The following is a 21,680-nucleotide window of genomic DNA, read 5'->3' as shown; positions in this document are numbered from 1 at the left end:
GTCAAATGAATAACATCCGCAAGCACTACTCCTTCTTAGAGTGGTGAGTGCCCCCCTGGTGTTGCCTAGGCAAAGTGCAGCAGTCAAGGTGGGCTTCTTACCAGCTGCTGCGCTCTGCATAGGCAGCAACCAAGATGACTGAGCTCTCAGTATAACAAAAAGTGAGCTTTGTCATCTAAGTATTTCTATATGCAGAGGGCAGCAGTTGTTAACAAACTCATATTGGCTGCTGTGCTCGGCAGAAGCTGAGCAACTAATGAAAAAAGACAGTATTGAATCATGTGCACGACACTACACATAATTCAATGGTCATCATCTGCTGTATCCAGCTCCGAGCTCACCATGATTAATCATATTTTATAGAGTACAGGCCATTTTCACATCAGCCAAAATAACCATATTATATTTCCATACAGAGAACAGCGGCTATTATTTCTCTATGTAAATCCCCGGAGAGCTCAGATAACCGGAGGCTTATTAATAAACCCGAGGAGTCAGCGGGTGATAACTGTAACTGGAAATGTGCAAAATCGATTTTTCTGGATTTATGATTAGAAAGGAAATGTAGGATACAATTAATATATACACTCCTCAACATTGTAATTGTAACACCAAGAAAGAAAAGCTGTGAAATGATTGAAATGATGGAGATCAGAAGATGGAGACATGTTGCTTATCTGAAAAGAATGAAGAAATGGAAATAAAAGTTTCAAAACATCTGGATTTATTCAGTATCGCTCTTACATCCTCGTCTGCTGTCATTGAGATTATTAATGGTTGTCTGAGGAATGTTCTGCCAACTAAATGTACTTACGAATAACAATCATCAAGATCCGCTGCTGGCAGCTTCCTTTGCATGTGCCGATCAATGACGTCCCAGATGTGCTCGATGGGAGACATGGTAGCCATGGGGCCAGTGTAGACCATGCAGGTGGCTCACAGTAGTGCAAGGAACATGTAGCTGGGATTGTCATGTTGAAAAAAAACTCCTGGGTCCTTTGGAGAAATGGCGGCACCACTGGTTCCACCGACGAGTCAACGTAACTTTCAGCTGTTAGTGCACCTGGAGGGAAGACCAGAGGGGTCCGGTTACTGAAACTGATACCCCTAGTCCACAATCCGGGAGTAGGACAGGGGTAATGTTCACTCGTGAAGGACTCTTCTTGGCGTTGCCCGATCATTGTGTCCAAGACAAAAGTGGGACCCATTGCTGAAGAGGACAGACCTCCATTCCAGCCTCTATTGCTGTCTTGCTCTGCACTATTGAAGCCTTTGAGAGTGGTGATGTGATTTCAATGGACACCTGCAGCCAGACGTCAGTCTCAACGCAAACACCTTCTGATGTTTGTGTAGACATTATTTGCTGCCTTAGGCCGGGGACACATGGTATTAATGCAAGTCTAATCGCATGACACTCGGCTCCCGCTCTGCTGGAGTGTCATGCGAGTGTCATGCTGCTGTGCTGCGAGCCTGTGATGGAGGGGAGGGCTGGTGTTGCGGAGGAGAGGGAGGGAGTAATCTCCCCATCTCCTTCACTGTCAGCTGAAGAGATTCTCACACTGCACCGGTGTAATGTGAGTGCAGTTCGATGTTTCTCTTGCACCCATAGATTTGTATGGGTGTGAGTGAAAATTAATCAGATTCCGCCTGCAGCATGTTGCGACTGTTTTCTCGGTCCGATTAGGGCTGAGAAAAAAAATGCCTATGGGATCGGGCCCATAGAGTAATATTGGTCCAAGTGGAATGTGATTTTTTTATCGCATTCCACTCGCTCCGTTTTACTCGCCATGGGTACTGACCCTTATACTTGGTATTTGATGTTCAGTTTCACTTGAAGCACAGACTGGATCAATCGCGGATTCAGTGGTGTGGTCTTTTCTCTAAAGTGTCCCAGGAGCTGTTTTTCTACACGACAACCCCAGGCTGCATGTTGCTTGTGCTACTGTGACTGTCTTTGTATCCTAAACCTGCTCCCATGGTTCCAGCGTCTCCAGACTTGTCTCCAATGGCTACAGTGTTTCTGGACTTGTTTCACATGACTGCCTCATCTTTGGTCTTGTTTCCCATGACTTTAGCATCTCTAGTGTTGTTTCCCATAGCTGCAGTGTCTCCAGACTTGTCTCCCACGGCTGAAGCATCTCTGGCCTTGTCTCTTATGGCTGCAGCGCCTTCGGCCTTGTTTCCCATGGCTGCAACATCTCCAAACTTGACTCCTATGGCTACAGTGTCCCCAGACTTGTCTCGTATGGCTGCAGCGCCTCTGGCCTTGTTTCCCATGGCTGCAGTGTCTCCAGACTCGTTTTCTATGGCTGCAGCGTTTCCAGTCTTGTTTACTATGGCTGCAGCATCTCCAGACTTGTCTACTATGGCTGCAGCATCTCCAGACTTGTCTACCATGGCTGCAGCATCTATGGTCATGTTTCACGTTGCTGAAGCATCTCCAGCCTTGTCTCTTATGGCTGCAGCATCTCTGGCCTTGTGCCCCATGGCTGCAGTGTCTCCAGACTTGTCTCCTATGGCTGCAGCATCTATGTACTTGTTTCCCATGGCTGCAGCATCTCCAGTCTTATTTCTCATGGAGGTGTTGTTTGTGGACTTGTTTCCCAAAGCTGCAGCGTCTCCGGACTTGTCTCCCATGGCTGCAGCATCTCTGTACTTGTTTCTCATGGCTGCAGCATCTCTGTACTTGTTTCCCATGGCTGCAGCATCTCTGTACTTGTTTCCCATGGTTGCAGCATCTCTGTACTTGTTTCTCATGGTTGCAGCATCTCTGTACTTGTTTATCATGGCTGCAGCATCTCTGTACTTGTTTCCCATGGTTGCAGCATCTCTGTACTTGTTTCTCATGGTTGCAGCATCTCTGTACTTGTTTCTCATGGCTGCAGCATCTCTGTACTTGTTTCTCATGGTTGCAGCATCTCTGTACTTGTTTCTCATGGTTGCAGCTTCTCTGTACTTGTTTCTCATGGCTGCAGCATCTCTGTACTTGTTTCTCATGGTTGCAGCATCTCTGTACTTGTTTCTCATGGCTGCAGCATCTCTGTACTTGTTTCTCATGGCTGCAGCATCTTTGTACTTGTTTCTCATGGCTGGAGCATTTCTGGTCTTGTTTCCCATGGTTGCAGCACCTCCAGTCTTTTTTCCCATGGTTGCAGCATCTCCGATCTTGTTTCCCATGGCTGCAGTGTCTCCAGTGTTGTTTCCCATGATAGTCGCATCTACAGTTTTGTTTCCCATGGCTGCAGCTTCTCCAGACTTGTCTCTCATGGCTGCAGCATCTCCAGACTTGTCTCCCATGGCTGCAGCATCTCCAGACTTGTCTCTTATGGCTGCAGCATCTCCAGACTTGTCTCCCATGGCTGCAGCGTCTCCTGCCTTGTTTCCCATCGTGTTCATCTGGGACGTCATTGGTCGGTGATTACACAGAAGCTGCCAGCAGCGGATCTTGATGATTTTCCCAAGTGCATTTAGCGGCAGAACCTTCCTCAGACAACCACTCATAACCTCACTAATACCAGCCAAGGCTGGAAGTGGCGGGATTTTTGCATGAGGCACTCAGACTCGATATTGAAAAATATCAAAATGTTTTGAATATTTTGTTTCCATTTTTTCATCATTTGCAGATCAGTAACATGTCTCTTGATCCTGTGATTTCCATAATCCCAAGACTTTTCTTTCTTAGCGTGTAGTTGGTACAAATCTGTCAGGTTACTCTGATGGCAGCATATAGCCATAGAGATATATAGATGTATATAGGAACTGTATACATGAAACTATAGGAATCTCACATGTTACTTCCTATTCAGTGCAATGTGCCTCTAGGTGTGACCTCTGCCCAAACTAAACTTCGCCACGTAAAATAATCTCAATGATCCAAAAGTGATGTGAACCCCCTCTATTTGGAGACAGATGATCACAATGTCCCTCGTGTTTATGGAAACCTTCTCTGCCATCAAGAAAACATCATAAAATCAAATTAAGATTTAGATATGCAAATACATTTTTGCACTGTGCTTTCTAGCAGAAGACTGGCATCAGCTCTGTCTCCAAATAGATTGATCCGGTCACTTTTTTTTAATTGCTTGGTTTTTTTGGCAACCTGAAGCATTTTAAAAAAAAATGCTCAAAAGCTGGAACATATGAACCGCGAGTCGTTTAGGCATAAAAAATGTATTTGTTCATTTTGTCGAGCGTTTAGCACTTATTCATCTGGGACTTTTCATTTAAATGTTGATTCGTTTCTTTTGGTGCTGAAACAGTTAATATCAGTTTTGCTGCTAGCACCTCCTCAGCAATGCATGTCAGCAGCAGCTGTAGCCTTGCCCCTTTGTGTTTAAGTAGCAGATTTTCCCAGCAATCTTTGCTGATTATACAAATCCATTTGTATTCTGGCCGCCTTGGTGGAAGGTCCTGTGAAGGAGTGTACCAGAAGCTGGACTATATCCTCTGTTGTTGCTGTTTTCCCCTGGTTATCTTACCTACCCTTGTGTTGTATTAGTGCAGCGGTGGGCCTAGTGAACTTTACCTTCCCACTCACTAGCCAGGACTACTGTAGGGTCATCTGAGAGCTTTAGGTACCTGCTTGGCAAACCTGTATTGGGTCTGGCTAGGATTGAAGGGTACGGCGGCAGGTAAGGGCAGGAGGTGTCCATCTACCCTCTCACTAGTGCCAGGCCCCATCGTTGTTATTGTATTCCCAGTGTCTGCCTTGTTTGTGGTATGTTTTTCGTTGTGTGTCAGACGTCTGTTGGTCTGAATGCACGTGCCACGTGAATAGCGTGACAGCGTGACACAGAGGCCGGGCTGTGTGCCCCAAATACAGTGGCAAATAGTCTAGATACAAAAAAGTGGACTCTGTTGATTCGGTGAACCCCCTTCTCCTGTAACCTTCAAGGAAGAAATAGAATGACGCATTTATAGGATTGGATACTCTGGGTATCTGAAAACACAGGAAAGAGAAATCCAGAAAGTTGGTGCATCACGAGAGAAAACTTAGAGCAGCTTTGTATTGTAGAGGCAGAACCAGGCCCAAATTTGTAAAGGTTATGTCTGCTTGTGTTTTTTGGACAAAAGGCAGAAAGAAAGGCTATCAAAACGAGCAACAAGTCCAAAGAAAATGGCAAGTAGTGTAGCTGAGCCCCTTGGTGGAAGGATTTGTAAAGGAGTGTTCTAGAAGCTGGACTTTATCTTTTGTTGTTGCTGTTTTCCCCTGTTTGTCTTACCTACCCTTGTGTTGTATTAGTGCAGCGGTGGGACTAGTGAACCTTACCTTCCCACTCACTAGCCAGGACTATTGTAGGGTCATCTCAGAGCTTAAGATTCCTGCTTGGCGACACGTGAGGACCCGGTATAGCGTCTGGCTAGGAGTGCAGGGTACGGTGGCAGGTAAGGGCAGGAGGTGTCCCATCTACCCTCTCACTAGTGCCAGGCCCCATTGTTGTTATTGTATTCCCGGTGTCTGCTTTGTGGTGTTGTTGTGATGTGGTTCTCGTTGTGTGTCAGATATCTGTTGGTCTGAATGCACATGCCATGTGAGTAGCGTGACACAGAGGCCGGGCTGTGTACCCCAAATACAGTGGCAAATAGTATAGATGCAAAAAAAGTAGACTCTGTTGATTCAGTGAACCCCCTTCTCCTGTAATCTAGAGGAATCAATAGAATGACACATTTATAGGATTGGATACTGTGGGTTTCTGAAACACAAGAAAGAGAAATCCAGAAAGTTGGTGCATCACGAGAGAAAACGTAGAGCAGCTTTGTATTGTAGAGGCAGAATCAGGCACAAATTTGTAAAGGTTATGTCTGTTTGTGTTTTTGGCCAAAGGCAGAAAGAAAGGCTATCAAAACAAGTAACAAGTCCAAAGAAAATGGCAAGTAGTGTAGCTGGCCCCCTTGGTGGAAGGTTTTGTGAAGGAGTGTTCCAGAATATGGACTTTATTCTTTGTTGTTGCTGTTTTCCCCTGTTTGTCTTACCTACCCTTGTGTTGTATTAGTGCAGCGATGGGACTAGTGAACCTTACCTTCCCACTCACTAGCCAGGACTATTGTAGGGTCATCTCAGGGCTTAAGATTCCTGCTTGGCGACAGGTGAGGAACCTGTATAGGGTCTGGCTAGGAGTGCAGGGTATGGCACAAAGAGCAGAACTTAGAGCAGCTTTGTATTGTAGAGGCAGAACGAGGCACAAATTTATAAAGGTTATGTCTGTTTGTGTTTTTGGCCAAAGGCAGAAAGAAAGGCTGTCAAAACGAGCAACAAGTCCAAAGAAAATGGCAAGTAGTGTAGCTGTCAAAGCATGGAAGTGTCCTATCCTGGTAAATTCCCTTCTGCTAAAATATACAGGAAGAAATAGAATAATGTATCAGGATCTGGCAGTATCAGGAAGGGAAATTCAAAACTTAGGTGCAGCACAAGAGAAAACCTAGGCAAACTTTTTATGATAGAGGCTCTACTGTAATCTACAGGAGGAAAGAGAACAAATTATCTATAGGGATGGAGAATTTCTGGCTGCATCAGTAAAAAAGATCCAGAGAAGGGGTGCAGCACGAGAGGAAACTTGGAGGAGCTTTGTATAGGAGGGGCACTGCGAGGTCTGGATGGGTTACATTTTCACAATATGCCAGGGAATTGCTGTTGTTCTCGTTTTATTATGTGGACCCCTCCTAGTATTTCCTGCTTGTGGTTCTCGTGTGTAGTAACCGTTTCTTGTCACTTGTGGCCGCCGGGCAGCCACAATCTGATAGTCTCCATAGTATCTGCAGGCTGGGTCCTTGCACTTGGGAGCTGCACGCGGACAGGCACAGGACCTGTCAGCTATTAGATTAGATTGTTGGAAAACCTGCCATAACTTTACAAACACGAGTCTAAAAATGACCAGAGGCCGGAATGTAAAGCATGCGGTGAATTATTCCACAGCCACGCTCTATAATCACAGCATCTAGATGTGTCCGGATATTAGACGCTTATTACAAGGCAGATACATGACCGGAAACTTCAACTGAAACATCTGCACGACAGCCACAGTGTGATATACGGGGGAAACGTGCACTGTATCCAATAGGCATGGGAAAAATTACCCAATAAGGTACGATGCTGTAGCACCTGAGATATATACATACACGCACATACATACATATAAATACAGTACAGACCAAAAGTTTGGACACACCTTCTCATCTCTAGAACAACTGTTAAGAGGAGACTTTGTGCAGCAGCCTTCATGGTAAAATAGCTGCTAGGAAACCACTGCTAAGGACAGGCAACAAGCAGAAGAGACTTGTTTGGGCTAAAGAACACAAGGAATGGACATTAGACCAGTGGAAATCTGTGCTTTGGTCTGATGAGTCCAAATTTGAGATCTTTGGATACAACAACCGTGTCTTTGTAGAAAAGGTGAACGGATGGACTCTACATGCCTGGTTCCCACCGTGAAGCATGGAGGAGGAGGTGTGATGGTGTGGGGGGGCTTTGCTGGTGACACTGTTGGGGATTTATTCAAAATTGAAGGCATACAGAACCAGCATGGCTACCACAGCATCTTGCAGCGGCGTGCTATTCCATCCGGTTTGTGTTTAGTTGGACCATCATTTATTTTTTAACAGGACAATGACCCCAAACACACCTCCAGGCTGTGTAAGGGCTATTTGACTAAGAAAGAAAGTGATGGGGTGCTACGCCAGATGACCTGGCCTCCACAGTCACCAGACCTGAACCCAATCGAGATGGTTTGGGGTGAGCTGGACGCAGAGTGAAGGCAAAAGGGCCAACAAGTGCTAAGCATCTCTGGGAACTCCTTCAAGACTGTTGGAAGACCATTTCCGGTGACTACCTCTTGAAGCTCATCAAGAGAATGCCAAGAGTGGGCAAAGCAGTAATCAAAGCAAAAGGTGGCTACTTTGAAGAACCTAGAATATAAGACATATTTTCAGTTGTTTCCACACTTTTTTGTTAAGTATTTCATTCCACATGTTTTAATTCATAGTTTTGATGCCTTCAATGTGAATCTACAATTTTCAGTCTTGAAAATAAAAAAAACTCTTTGAATGAGAAGGTGTGTCCAAACTTTTGGTCTGTTCTGTGTATACACACACACACACATATATATATATATATATATATATATATATATATATATATATATATATATATATACATATATACTGCTTCATTTCAGTTTTGTTGGTTCGTCATGGTGGGTAAACTGACTGTTCCTGATAGAATCAGTCTATCAGTAGACTGATAGAATCCAATAATGGTATACAAGAAAATATGGCCGACTTAGGACATGGTGGTCTGTGACTCTGAATAGCAGGAGATACATGATTTGTCTCCCCTGCAGTACCTACATACAGGTCCTAAGCAGGGACATGGGCTAATGGTGGCTGGCCTTGTGATTGCTATAGGGTCCATGAGCTGGGGGGCTCAGTGCAGAACAGTCTCCCCCACACCTTGACTGACGTCAGCCCACTTCACCCGACATCCAGTATTTTATATACGGCGGAAATTTGTGAGAATTTGTATGGAGCGAGGGTCAGATAAAACCTCTATAGAAATATTAGACCCAAGACCAGACCCCTATATTAATATCAAACCCTAGACAAGACCCCTATATTAATATAAAACCCTGGAAAAGACCCCAACATCAATATCAGACCCCAGACCTCTATATTAATATCAGACCCTTTACCAGACTCCTATATTAATATCAGACCCTTTACCAGACTCCTATATTAATAACATACCCTAGAAAAGACCCCTATATTAATATCAGACACTACACCAGACCCCTATATTACTATTAGACCCTAGATCAGACCCCTATATTAATATTAGACCCTAGACCAGACCCCTATATTAATATTAGATCCTAGACTGGGCCCCTGTATTATCAGACCCTAGACAAGACCCTTATATTAATATCAGACCCTATACCAGACCCATATATTAATATTAGACCATAGACCAGGCCCCTATATTATCAGACCCTAGACATGACCCTTATATTAATATCAGACCCTATACCAGACCCATATATTAATATCAGATCCTAGACAAGACCCCTACATTAACATCAGGTCCTAGACCAGACCCCCATATTAATATCAGACCCTATAGCAGACCCCTATATTAATATTAGACCCTATACCAGACTCCTATATTAACATCAGACCCTACGCCAGACCCCTATATTAATATTAGACTCTAGACTAGACCCCTATATTAATATTAGACCCTATACCAGACTCCTATATTAATATCAGACCCTAGACCAGACCCCTATATTAATAACATACCCTAGAAAAGACCCCTATATTAATATCAGACCCTACACAAGACCCCTATATTACTATTAGACCCTATACCAGACTCCTATATTAATAACATACCCTAGAAAAGACCCCTATATTAATATCAGACCCTACACCAGACCCCTATATTACTATTAGACCCTATACCAGACTCCTATATTAATATCAGACCCTACACCAGACCCCTATATTAATATTAGACTCTAGACCAGACGCTATATTAATAACATACCCTAGAAAAGACCCCTATATTAATATCAGATCCTAGACTAGACCCCTATATTAATATCAGATCCTAGACCAGACCCCTATATTAATATTAGGTCCTAGACCCGACCCCTATATTAATATCAGGTCCTAGACCTGACCCCTATATTAATATCAGACCCTATACCAGACTATTAATATCAGACCCTAGACCAGACCCCTATATTAATATTAGACCCTATACCAGACCCCTATATTAATATCAGACCCTAGACCAGACACCTATATTAATAACATTAATAACATACCCTAGAAAAGACCCCTATATTAATATCAGACCCTACACCAGACCCCTATATTACTATTAGACCCTATACCAGACTCCTATATTAATATCAGACCCTACACCAGACCCCTATATTAATATTAGACCCTATACCAGACTCCTATATTAATATCAGACCCTAGACCAGACCCCTATATTAATATCAGATCCTAGACCAGACCCCTATATTAATATCAGACACTACACCAGACTCCTATATTAATATCAGACCCTAGACCAGACCCCTATATTAATATTAGACTCTAGACCAGACGCTATATTAATAACATACCCTAGAAAAGACCCCTATATTAATATCAGATCCTAGACTACACCCCTATATTAATATCAGATCCTAGACCAGACCCCTATATTAATATTAGGTCCTAGACCCGACCCCTATATTAATATCAGGTCCTAGACCTGACCCCTATATTAATATCAGACCCTATACCAGACTATTAATATCAGACCATAGACCAGACCCCTATATTATCAGACCCTAGACCAGACCCCTATATTAATATTAGACCCTAGACCAGACCCCTATATTAATATTAGTCCCTAGACCAGGCCCCTATATTATCAGACCCTAGACAAGACCCTTATATTAATATCAGACCCTATACCAGACCCATATATTAATATTAGACCCTAGACCAGACGCTTATATTATCAGACCCTAGACAAGACCCCTATATTAATATTAGATCCTATACCAAACCCCTATAATAATATCAAACCCTGGACAAGACACCTATATCATATCAGACCCCAAACCTCTATATTAAAATCAGACCTTTTCTAGACCCCTATATTAATATCAGATCCTACACCAGACCCCTATATTAATATTAGACCCCAGACCAGGCCCCTATATTATCAGACCCTAGACAAGACCCTTATATTAATATCAGACCTTTTCCAGACCCCTATATTAATATCAGATCCTACACCAGACCCTTATATTAATATTAGACCCTCGACCAGACCCCTATAGTAATTGTATATATTTTTGGCTATATATGTGCCTCATTTTTAGTTTTCCACCCCAGCAAAAGCGGAACAGTATATCTTAGTTGTTGAGGCTAGAAATAGGGCTGTTTAGCTGCAATCTAGGAGAATTCAGAGATATTTGAAGAGCTACCATAGGTGATAACACCCCCCCCCGCCCGTGTGCGCCATAGAGGCTGCCAATAGTTATTTTTACCCAATATCTTATGTTCTTGTACAAAAGTGACTTAGAAATAGCTGAAAAGTTTAAAGGCCACAATGATGAGCAGGAAATAAACCAGGATAACCCATAAAAACTTACACTTTAAAAAAAGAAGCAAATTAAAATAAAACTGAAAAACATGAAAAGATATACAAAAAAGGGGGTAAATGCAATAACGGTTGATTTTGATATAAAGGCTGTATACGAGAGAATATTCGATCTCACAGAGGAGTGAAATATGGCAAATGATGTACTGATAATGGTCACCTATCCATCAGTTTTTAGAAGAAGTGTCTAATTATTTTCTCATCCATTATAACCTGTAGACCTGATGCATACCGCTCCTCTAAATAACAATGTGATGATCGTGCACATGATAAGAACTGTGGATAAGTTGTGCCTTTTAATTTTCTGGGATTTAGGAAGAAAAGTTTCAAGATCATCCGATCCCAATCTTTGTCTCTTCAAATGCCTCCTCTTGACTGGAAGGCACCGTCTACCATCACGCCAATTCCTTCACCCGTATCACCAGTGCAACCGCCCCATCCCATTCTACGATGTGCAACGCAGGCTGCTCCAGTGCCGTATGAAGTCCCCGAGTTCCAGAGAGTCACCATAAGTGGAGATTACTGCGCTGGGGTAGGAACATCGCTCATGTCTTATGGTTTCTTAGAGAGGATTGCAAGTTGTTCAATGAAAGTTTTGGCTGAGAGTAAAGTGGCCATACCCAGGATGGGTGATGTGCTTAACTAGATACTCAATCACTTTTCCTACCAACGTCTTCATAAATTCACATTTGACAAGTGTTTCAATCGGTGAGGGAAACTAGCTGCCCCTTCTGATAGCCTGTGGGATCGAAGGGTCTAAGAAGCCCTACATAGACAAATGATTGTTTGTTCATCTCGATAAAAGTAGCAGATTCACATGACTTTTATCTTTTGTGTGTGGCCAGGTTTAGTTGAAGCGATAGTTGAACAAGGAACTTGTTAAGAGATGGTTGGGTTGAATACCGTCTGGATGAAGAGTTGGTTGAGAGAAAGTTGATTTGGTGAAGAGTTGCTTGTTTGGATGAAGAATAGGTTTGACCAAGAGATGATTGGGTAAAAAGTTATTTAACTCTAATAGTTGGTTGAGTGATAAGTTGCTTGGCTAGTTGGTTGGATGAGGAGATGATTGGTTGACTACATGGTTACAATAAAAACTTGGGTGATTGATTGGATTAAGAATTGGTTGGATGGTTGGTTATATAACTAGATGAGAAACTGGTTGGTTGGTTGCTTGGTTGGATGAAGAATAGGTTTGATGAAGAGATGATTGGGTAAAGAGTTAACTTGAATAGTTGTTTGATAAGTTGCTTGGCTAGTTGGTTGGATGAAGAGATGGTTGGTTAATTACATGGCTACATTAAAAATTTGGGTGATTGCTTGGATTAAGAATTGGTTGGATGGTTGGTTACATAACTAGATGAGAAACTGGTTGGATAGATTAAAAATAGGTTTCATGAAGAGATGGTTGAATAAAGAGTTAGTAAACTTGAATAGTTGATTGATACGTTGCTTGGCTAGTTGGTTGGATGAAGAGATGGTTGGTTGATTACAAGGTTACATTAAAAACTTGGGTGATTGAATTCTTGGATTAACAATTGGTTGGATGGTTGGTTACATAAATGGATGAGAAACTTGTTGGTTGCTTGGTTGGATGAAGAATAGGTTTGATGAAGAGATGGTTGGGTAAAGAGTTAGTAAACTTGAATAGTTGCTTGGCTAGTTGGTTGGATGAAGAGATGGTTGGCTGGCTACATGTTTATATTAAAAACTTGGGTGATTGATTGCTTGGATTAAGAATTGGTTGGATGGTTGGCTACAGAACTAGATGATAAACTGATTGGTTGGTTGGTTGGATGAAGAATAGGTTTGATGAAGAGATGGTTGGGTAAAGAGTTAAGCCCCCGTCACATTTAGCGACTTATGAGCGATCCCGAAAACGATGTGACCTGATAAGGATCGCTGCTAAGTCGCTGGGAGGTCACTGGTGAGATGTCACACAGTCAGACCTTACCAACGACTCAGTAACGATACAGGTCACAGTAGCGACCTGTATAACGATCTCTGCTGTCATTGAGACCCTGTCACACAGTGTCAAACACAGCGATGCGTCCTGCCCAGCAGGACATTGTCTTTGAAGAAAATGGTCCAGGACATTCAGCAACAACCGGCGACCTCACAGCAGGGGCCAGGTCGTTGCTGGATGTCACACACAGCGACATCGCTAGCAAGATTACTGTTGCGTCACCAAAACCGTGACTCAGCAATGATGTTGCTAGCGATGTCGCTTAGTGAGACAGGGCCTTTAGTAAACTTGAATAGTTGGTTGAGTGATAAGTTGCTTGGCCAGTTGGTTGGATGAAGAGATAGGGCCCACATACACATTAGACAAATGTCGGCTGAACCTGCCAATATCTGTATGTTCAGTTGATGGTCTAATGTGTATGGGGGTCACCAACTGATGGTTGGCAGAGATGTCGATTGGACATGTCCAATTTATACTTCCGATCGCATTGTTTTCCTGACAATAACTCATATCAGTCGGCCGCTTTCTGATACAAAACACAGGAGCGCTCGGCCGAGCAACCTCTCCTGTGTGTGGAGAGTTGGATGAGATGCCCATTGGTGGAACGATTGGCCGAAGCATCGTTTGGCTAAAAACCATCTAATGTGTATGGCCGTTCTCAGTTGAGAGGTTGGTTTTATGATTAGATGAATAACTGGTTGGTTACTTGAGTTGCTAACTGGTTGGATGAAGTGCTAGCTGGGTGGTTGGTTATGTAGTTGGATAAGAAGTTAGTTGAGTGAAGAATTGGTAGGTTAAGTGATTGTTTGGATGAAGAATAGATTTACTGAAAACTTGCTTGATTGGTTGTGTAAATATTTGTTTGAGTTTCTTGAATGGAAATAATGCGAACATAAATTTTCTCCGGTGTGTGAGGAATGATATCTTTGCACCAATTTATTTCTATTAATTAAATCGGCCTTTTGCAGGGAAAAATCAGTCTAAACTAAATATTCTTCAAAAATATTCCCATTATTTTTAGGTCACCGTTGATGATTACGAACAAGCTGCAATCGGACTTGCCAAAGCTCTCCTGATACGGGAGAAATACTCCCGGCTGGCATATCACCGCTTCCCACGGACCACTGCCCAGTACTTGTGTACCATGAATGATGAAAGCTGGAAGCTAGAAGATGAGGTGTTTCCAGGTATTGGGGTCACTTTTCGAAAGCAATTGCCTTTGTCAGTATGTTACTGCCCCATAAGTCTTCTGCTGCCCATCTTCAACCAGTACAGTCAATGCAAAGTAAACTATTGTTCGCAATTAGGCAGATACATGCCATAATTAGAGAATAGAGAATTGATTTACTTTTGTAGCCTCGATTATTCATGCAATGGAACAGAGATAATTTGTCTTTCATGGACATTAAGGATGGAAACCTTTACTGTTGTTTTCTCTTTGCTGTTGGGTCCTATTTGTAGCCCTCCCTTAAAGTCTGCCGAGGGCACCACGGGTCTTCATGATGATCTTGGCCCCTGTGATAGTCATTCTTCACTCCATGGGTGTTGTTGCCCTCTCGTCCAAGTACGGCATCATGATAAAGCCACCATTCAGAGGAAAGAACTTGGAGAACCTTCAAATAACTCTCAAATTTTGGTTGGATAATTAGCTATCTGAAATCGTCGCTCTTCCCCTCTCAGAGTCTAACGTTCTTTCAACAAAGCTTTGGTCAATATTTTTCTCCAAACAGAAAAAGTCCACACTCTTCAATAACAAGTATCATCTTCCAGAAGACAGACAGATCTCAATTTGACATCGAATATGAATCAGATAGATTCATCCATAGAAGCGATACCATATGACCAATTTCACGCTCGTTCTCCTCAGTGAGCCATCAGGACATGATGGGTCAGGTCGAAGGAGTCTGTGGATCAGTAGCTTAATCTTCCTTTGGTGGTTCCTCACACTCTTTGGTGATGGCTCCACTCTCCCTCACTCTCATGGATAGTATGTCCTCTTGCTCCATTGGTGAGACGTTAGAATGGATACAAGTCTCCATTGGGCAGTTCAAGGAGCTTGCACCCAATTCTCCCAACAAGTCCATATTCCCAACCAACAACTTGAAATGTCATGCATCCTTCTCCCTCTGATGCACGAGACTCAGCCATAAACATGTCATCCTCTCAGCAACTAAATGGATAATGCAAAAGCAGTCACCACCTAAATCAGCACAGTGGAATCAGGGGCACATCAACTATGCTAGACTCAGCCAAAATATGGTGGCCAGAAGCATGCTAGAATCAGCCAAAATACGGTAGTCAGAAACACACAACCCAACCATCCAAGCAGTCCACATTCTAGGAGTGGATAATTGGATGGCAGACATCCTCGGGTTCAAATAATACGTCCCAGGATTGAGATCACTCCATGCTGAGGTGTTCACTGAACTTGTCTTTAGATGGGAACCCCGGTTGGTGACCTCCTGGCTTCTTGGCTTAACTCACAAGTTGCCAAGTTTCGTTTCCACGTCCCAGAATGGCAGAACTCTCATATTGGACATTTTAATCATCCCCTGATGTCAGAGCAAAAAAAACACTGATGTGTTTGATAAATTAGGATGTGAAAGTTGGCATTCTTGATGTCTTTGGAAGATATGAATTCTCCATGTTCAATGGCCTTGTGTCCTCCAATGGACAGTATGAAAAAAGGCTTTCACAGATAACAACAAAAAGTAAATTTTTATACACAATTGTGGCTGAAAGTGTTGGCACCCATGAAATTGTTTTTAAAAATGAAGTATTTACCCCAGAAAAGTATTCCAATTACACACATTTTCTTATACACATGTTTATTCCCTTTGTTGTATTGTAACAACACAAAAAAAACTTCACACAAAACCGTAAAAAATGTTGGCACCTTTTCCAAAATTGTGGGTAATCATGATGCTCATTCAAACTCATCTGTGCCAAGTAACAGGTGTGGGCAATATGAAAATCACACCTGAAACCAGATAAAAAGGGAGAAGTTGACTCAATCTTTGCATTGTGTGTCTGTGTGTGCCACTCTAAGCATTGAGCAGAGAAAGAGAAGAGAACTGTCTGAGGACTGGAGAACAAAATTGTTGAAAAATATCCACAATCTCAAGGTTACAAGTCCATCTCCAGAGATCTTGATGTTCCTTTGTCCATGGTGCGCAACATAATCAAGAAGTGTATAACCTATGGCACTGTAGATAATCTCCCTGCTGAATGTGGATGGCAGGAAAAAATTGATGAAAGGTCGCAACGTAGGATACTCCGGATGGTATATAAGCTGCCCCAATCAAATTCAAAAAAATTTCAAGCTGTCCTGCAGGCACAGGGGACATCAGTGTCAGTGGGAACTATCCATCCACACCTGAATTAAATGAAACGCTATGATGGAGACCCAGGAGGACCCCACTGGTGACACAGACACATAAAAAAGCTAGACTGCAGTTTGCCAAAATGTACATGAGTAACCAAAATCCTTCTGGGAAAGCATCTTGTGGACAGATGAGACCAAGATAGAGCCTTTCTGTACATCATTCTATGGAATGAGGCCTACAAAAAAATAACATAATACATACATACAGTCACGTATAGTGGAGGTCAAAGATGTTTTGGGCTGTTTTGCTGCCTCTGGCGCTGGGGGCCTTGACTGTGTGCAAGACATCATGAAATCTGAAGATTACCACTAGATTGTAGGTGGCAAGTAGTGCTTAGTGTCAGAAAGCTGGGGGTGCGTTGTAAGTCAAACGTGGAAATGTTCGGGTCAAACGTGGAAATGTTCGGTGATGTTTATCATGTACATAATGAAGGGGTCTTCACAAGTAAAGGACTTCATGTTGCATCCAATATAAACTCTATATTTCTCCATTCATTCTTATTTTGCAGTCTTTAACCCTCCTCCAGTGGATGAAGATCCTTACAACTTAGACAAAGTTCCCCCAAACCTTTATTACGTGGTGAAAATGAGAGGTGGGATCCCATATGTCTACGACAACAAAGAGATGGCAGAAGCCAACGAGCCGAGAAGTTTACCATATCCCGATCTTGAGACCTACACTCTTGACCTCAGTCATATCTTGGCTCTTATCGCTGATGGCCCAACGTAAGTCTAAAACGTGATGTCTTGTAGATCCCTATGGGTTGTTCCATAAGAGTAGGTAATCCAACCGATTCATCAGATTTCAAGGACCACACAATAATGAGTACATGTAGACATTGATGATGGGCCATACTGCAAACTTTACACCAAGAGACAGTAGACTCCACTTTGTACCTATGTTGTACCCTCCTCTGGCCTGGGAAAGGACTAAGAGGGAGCAACAAGATGACCATCTAAGGAAGTCAGTGGAGCAAAATGCTTACCTCTCCTGGATTGAGTTTTCTACAGTAGACTCCACTTTTTACCTATATTGTAGCTTCCTCTGACATGGGAAAGGAGTAAGAAGGTGGTGGAGACTCCAAGGTCATCCAAATTGTGACTACTCCAGGCCATGAGCCTCCAACAACCTTTTCCATGGGATTATTGGTTGACCAGATCATAGGATGTGTCATCCATACTTATATGTAGTTGACTTTTCTACAGTAGACTCCACTTTTTACCTATATTGTAGCTTCTGACCTGGGAAAGGACTAAGAGACCAACAAGATGCTCATCAAGAGAAGTCATTGGAGCAAATTGCTTACCTCACCACCGGAGCTGGATTTTAGGAAGGAAGTATGGGGGAACATGTCCTGCAGTAATCACAATCTGGATGACCTAGGAGTCTCCACCACCTTCTTATGGTTGGAGATCCTATCCTATTAACAAAAGATGGAGAGGCAGCTACTTCTGTGTGTTTACAATAGAGGGTCAAGTAGGCCGTAAACCACATTTTTGCCGTTGAGTCGCCAACAACCTTTTCCATGGGATTATTGGTTGACCAGACCATAGGATGTGTCATCCATATTTATATGTAGTTAACGTTTCTACAGTAGACTCGACTTTTTACCTATGTTATAGCTTCCTATGACCTGGGAAAGGACCAAAGGACCAAGAAGATGACCAATGAGACAAGTCAGCGGAGCAAATTGCTCACCTCTCCTTTGGGGCTGGATTGTAGGGTGGACATATAGGGGAACAATCACAATATGGATGACCTACGAGTCTCCACCACCTTCTTATGGTTGGAGATCTTATCCCGTTAACAAAAAGTGGAAAGGCAGCCACGTCTGTCACCAAAAGAGGGTCAAGCGGGCTGTAACCCAAATGTTTGCCCCTGAGCCTCCAACAACCTTTTCCATGGGATTTTTGGTTGACCATATCATAGGATGTGTCATCCATATTTATATGTAGTTGACTTTTCTACAATAGACTCCACTTTTTACCTATGTTGTAGCTTTCTCTGAGCTGGGAAAGGACCAAGGGACCAACAAGATGACCATCGAGAGTAGCCAGTGGAGCAAACTGCTTAATTCTCCACCTTTTCCATGGGATTATTGGTTGACCATATCATAGGATGTGTCATCCATATTTATATATAGTTGACTTTTCTGGCTCGGAGAGAGAACATGAGGAAGTTCTAAGAAACCTCTAATGTAACTCTCCAGTATGATGAGGGTAGAGCCAGGAGGTCGGGCGCCTGACAATGACTTGAGCCTATGACACATTGTGTTGGCAAGCAATGTTCTTCCCAGCTATAAAGAATGGTGAACAGGTTCTTCTGGTTTTGGTTGGAAATGTTTGGATCTGCCCAGATCTCAGAATAATGGAGAGATTAATACTTAGCCTGTGACGAGTCTCTGCTGCATACCATAGGCTTGTAATAAAACAATGGTCAACATGAAAGCTGGTCACACGGGACATTCTCCGCTGACGGTGACAAAGACATTCCAGAGATGTCTATTGAAGACAAATTAGTTTTATTATCTCCAGGAAAAGTGATGCACTAAATATAGTATATACTCAGCCTCCAGTCGACTTTCAGCAAATAATCTTTGTTTGTTCATTGCTAACAGTTTAGTTGCAAAAAGAGCTGCCATGTAAAGTATGAGGGAGGGACAGACCTGCGGACTGAGGATATAAGATATATATATATATATATTCAGACGTATAAGAAATTTTCCAGCGTATCCATCCAGAAGGTTTCAGTAAAAGGCTGTATTAAAAAAAAGTAACAAGACAGGAAAAGGTTAATGTTATGTGATCCAGAGCACTCAGTTGTTATCTCCATATGCAGTGACCACTGAAGACAGAATTCCATCCAAATAGTGTGTGGTATGATATAGAGCCTGAGAGCCGGTGGACGCAGCTATGATGTAATGTCTTAGTGCTGTCTGTGGGCTGGTGATCTGCCAGATCTGTGCTATAAAAATAAGAACATTAATCCTTATTATTTTTATCAATGTTTCCCACAGAAAAACCTACTGTCACCGAAGGCTCAACTTCCTGGGATCCAAGTTTAACCTCCACGAGATGCTGAATGAGATGTCAGAGCTGAAGGAACTAAAAAGTGTCCCTCATCGCGACTTCTATAATGTCAGAAAGGTATAAATATAAACACCAAAAATAAATTCTTATTCTCTTTATTCTACGGGTCATGATTGGTGAGGAAATCAGTGTTTACTGCTAAGGAACCCATGAATGAAGGGTCAGAGATGAAAGCTAGGTAATCGGAAGAATAAACAAACGAGCATGGTTATAAGGAAAGTCATACAGTTTGGTTAGACGTTGATTGATACTTTGTTGGTAAGGTGTTTACATAGTTTGATAGTTTACATAGTTTGGTAGTTTAGGTAGTTTGGCACTTTACATAGTTTGGTAGTTTACATAGTTTGGTAGTTTACATAGTTCGACAGTTTAGATAGTTTGGCAGTTAAGATAGTTTAGCCGTTTAGATAATTTGGTAGTTTAGATAGTTGGGCAGTTCACATAGTTTGGTAGTTTAGATAGTTTGGTAGTTTTCATAGTTTGGTAGTTTAGATAGTTTGGTAGTTTACATAGTTTGGTAGTTTAGATAGTTTTGTAGTTTAGATAGTTCGGCAGTTTACATAGTTTGGTAGTTTAGGTAGTTTGGCACTTTACATAGTTTGGTAGTTTACATAGTTTGGTAGTTTACATAGTTCGGCAGTTTAGATAGTTTAGCAGTTAAGATAGTTTAGCCGTTTAGATAGTTTGGTAGTTTAGATAATTTGGCAGTTCACATAGTTTGGTAGTTTAGATAGTTTGGTAGTTTAGATAGTTTGGTAGTTTTCATAGTTTGGTAGTTTAGATAGTTTGGTAGTTTACATAGTTTGGTAGTTTAGATAGTTTTGTAGTTTAGATAGTTCGGCAGTTTACATAGTTTGGTAGTTTAGGTAGTTTGGCACTTTACATAGTTTGGTAGTTTACATAGTTTGGTAGTTTACATAGTTCGGCAGTTTAGATAGTTTAGCAGTTAAGATAGTTTAGCCGTTTAGATAGTTTGGTAGTTTGGATAATTTGGCAGTTCACATAGTTTGGTAGTTTAGATAGTTTGGTAGTTTAGATAGTTTGGTAGTTTTCATAGTTTGGTAGTTTAGATAGTTTGGTAGTTTACATAGTTTGGTAGTTTAGATAGTTTTGTAGTTTAGATAGTTCGGCAGTTTACATAGTTTGGTAGTTTAGGTAGTTTGGCACTTTACATAGTTTGGTAGTTTACATAGTTTGGTAGTTTACATAGTTCGGCAGTTTAGATAGTTTAGCAGTTAAGATAGTTTAGCCGTTTAGATAGTTTGGTAGTTTAGATAATTTGGCAGTTCACATAGTTTGGTAGTTTAGATAGTTTGGTAGTTTAGATAGTTTGGTAGTTTTCATAGTTTGGTAGTTTAGATAGTTTGGTAGTTTACATAGTTTGGTAGTTTAGATAGTTTTGTAGTTTAGATAGTTCGGCAGTTTACATAGTTTGGTAGTTAAGATAGTTTAGCAGTTTAGATAGTTTTGTAGTTTACATAGTTTGGCCATTGATATTTTGCTAACATGATTTTTCTTTAGAACTAGTGATCATTGATATTTTCAGATGGTCATTAGATACGGTAAGTCATAAGTTTAGTTTTAGGCAGTCTTTGATACTTTGTTGAGATGTTCATCAGGTAAGATAAGTTTCTTTGGGTGGTTATTGATACCTCCTTGTTGAAATGTTCGGTTCGATGGTGCTTCATACTTTGTTCCGATGGTCATTAGATAAGATGAAGTTTGGGTTGGCGTCCATTGATATTTTCCTAAGATTTTCTTATTTAAATTGGTGGCCGTTGGTATTTTTGGGCAGGTCATTAGATGCATTTTGGTTTCGAAGAGCCTAATGAGTGTAGTTATTAGAAAGTCTTAGTTTGGTTAGCCGGTGATTGATACTTTGTTGGGATTGTGTTTAGATAGTTTGGTGGCCATTGATATTTTGCTATTTTTTTCTTTACACTTAGTGGTCGTAGGAATTTTCAGGTGGTCATTAGATCATTGGACACATTTTGGTTTAGGTAGTCTTCAATACTTTGTAGGGATGGTCAATGGATAGCTTTTCGGTTGTGTGGTGTCACGGGTGTATCACAGTTGACAGA

General features: G+C 41.8%; 1 protein-coding gene across 8 annotated transcripts in view; it reads left to right on the top strand.

Annotated features, from left to right (window-relative positions):
• The window catches only part of AMPD3 (adenosine monophosphate deaminase 3), a 63,089-nt gene that overhangs the window by 20,663 nt on the left and 20,746 nt on the right, over positions 1-21,680 (top strand). For all 8 annotated transcript variants that reach the window (XR_012727294.1, XR_012727293.1, XR_012727291.1 and 5 more), the window contains exons 3-6: positions 11,477-11,693; positions 14,146-14,311; positions 17,019-17,235; positions 19,527-19,656. Coding sequence is in view for 3 of the 8 variants with exons in the window: in XM_075325812.1 (XP_075181927.1) it covers positions 11,477-11,693; positions 14,146-14,311; positions 17,019-17,235; positions 19,527-19,656 (730 nt within the window). In the remaining 5 variants the exon portion in view is untranslated. The remainder of the gene's footprint in view (positions 1-11,476; positions 11,694-14,145; positions 14,312-17,018; positions 17,236-19,526; positions 19,657-21,680) is intronic.

The sequence above is a fragment of the Anomaloglossus baeobatrachus genome, chromosome 10, assembly GCF_048569485.1.
Source record: "Anomaloglossus baeobatrachus isolate aAnoBae1 chromosome 10, aAnoBae1.hap1, whole genome shotgun sequence".
NCBI classification, from domain to species: domain Eukaryota; kingdom Metazoa; phylum Chordata; class Amphibia; order Anura; family Aromobatidae; genus Anomaloglossus; species Anomaloglossus baeobatrachus.
Note: the sequence above shows the minus strand (reverse complement) of the source record. Positions and strands in the feature narration are given on the sequence as shown.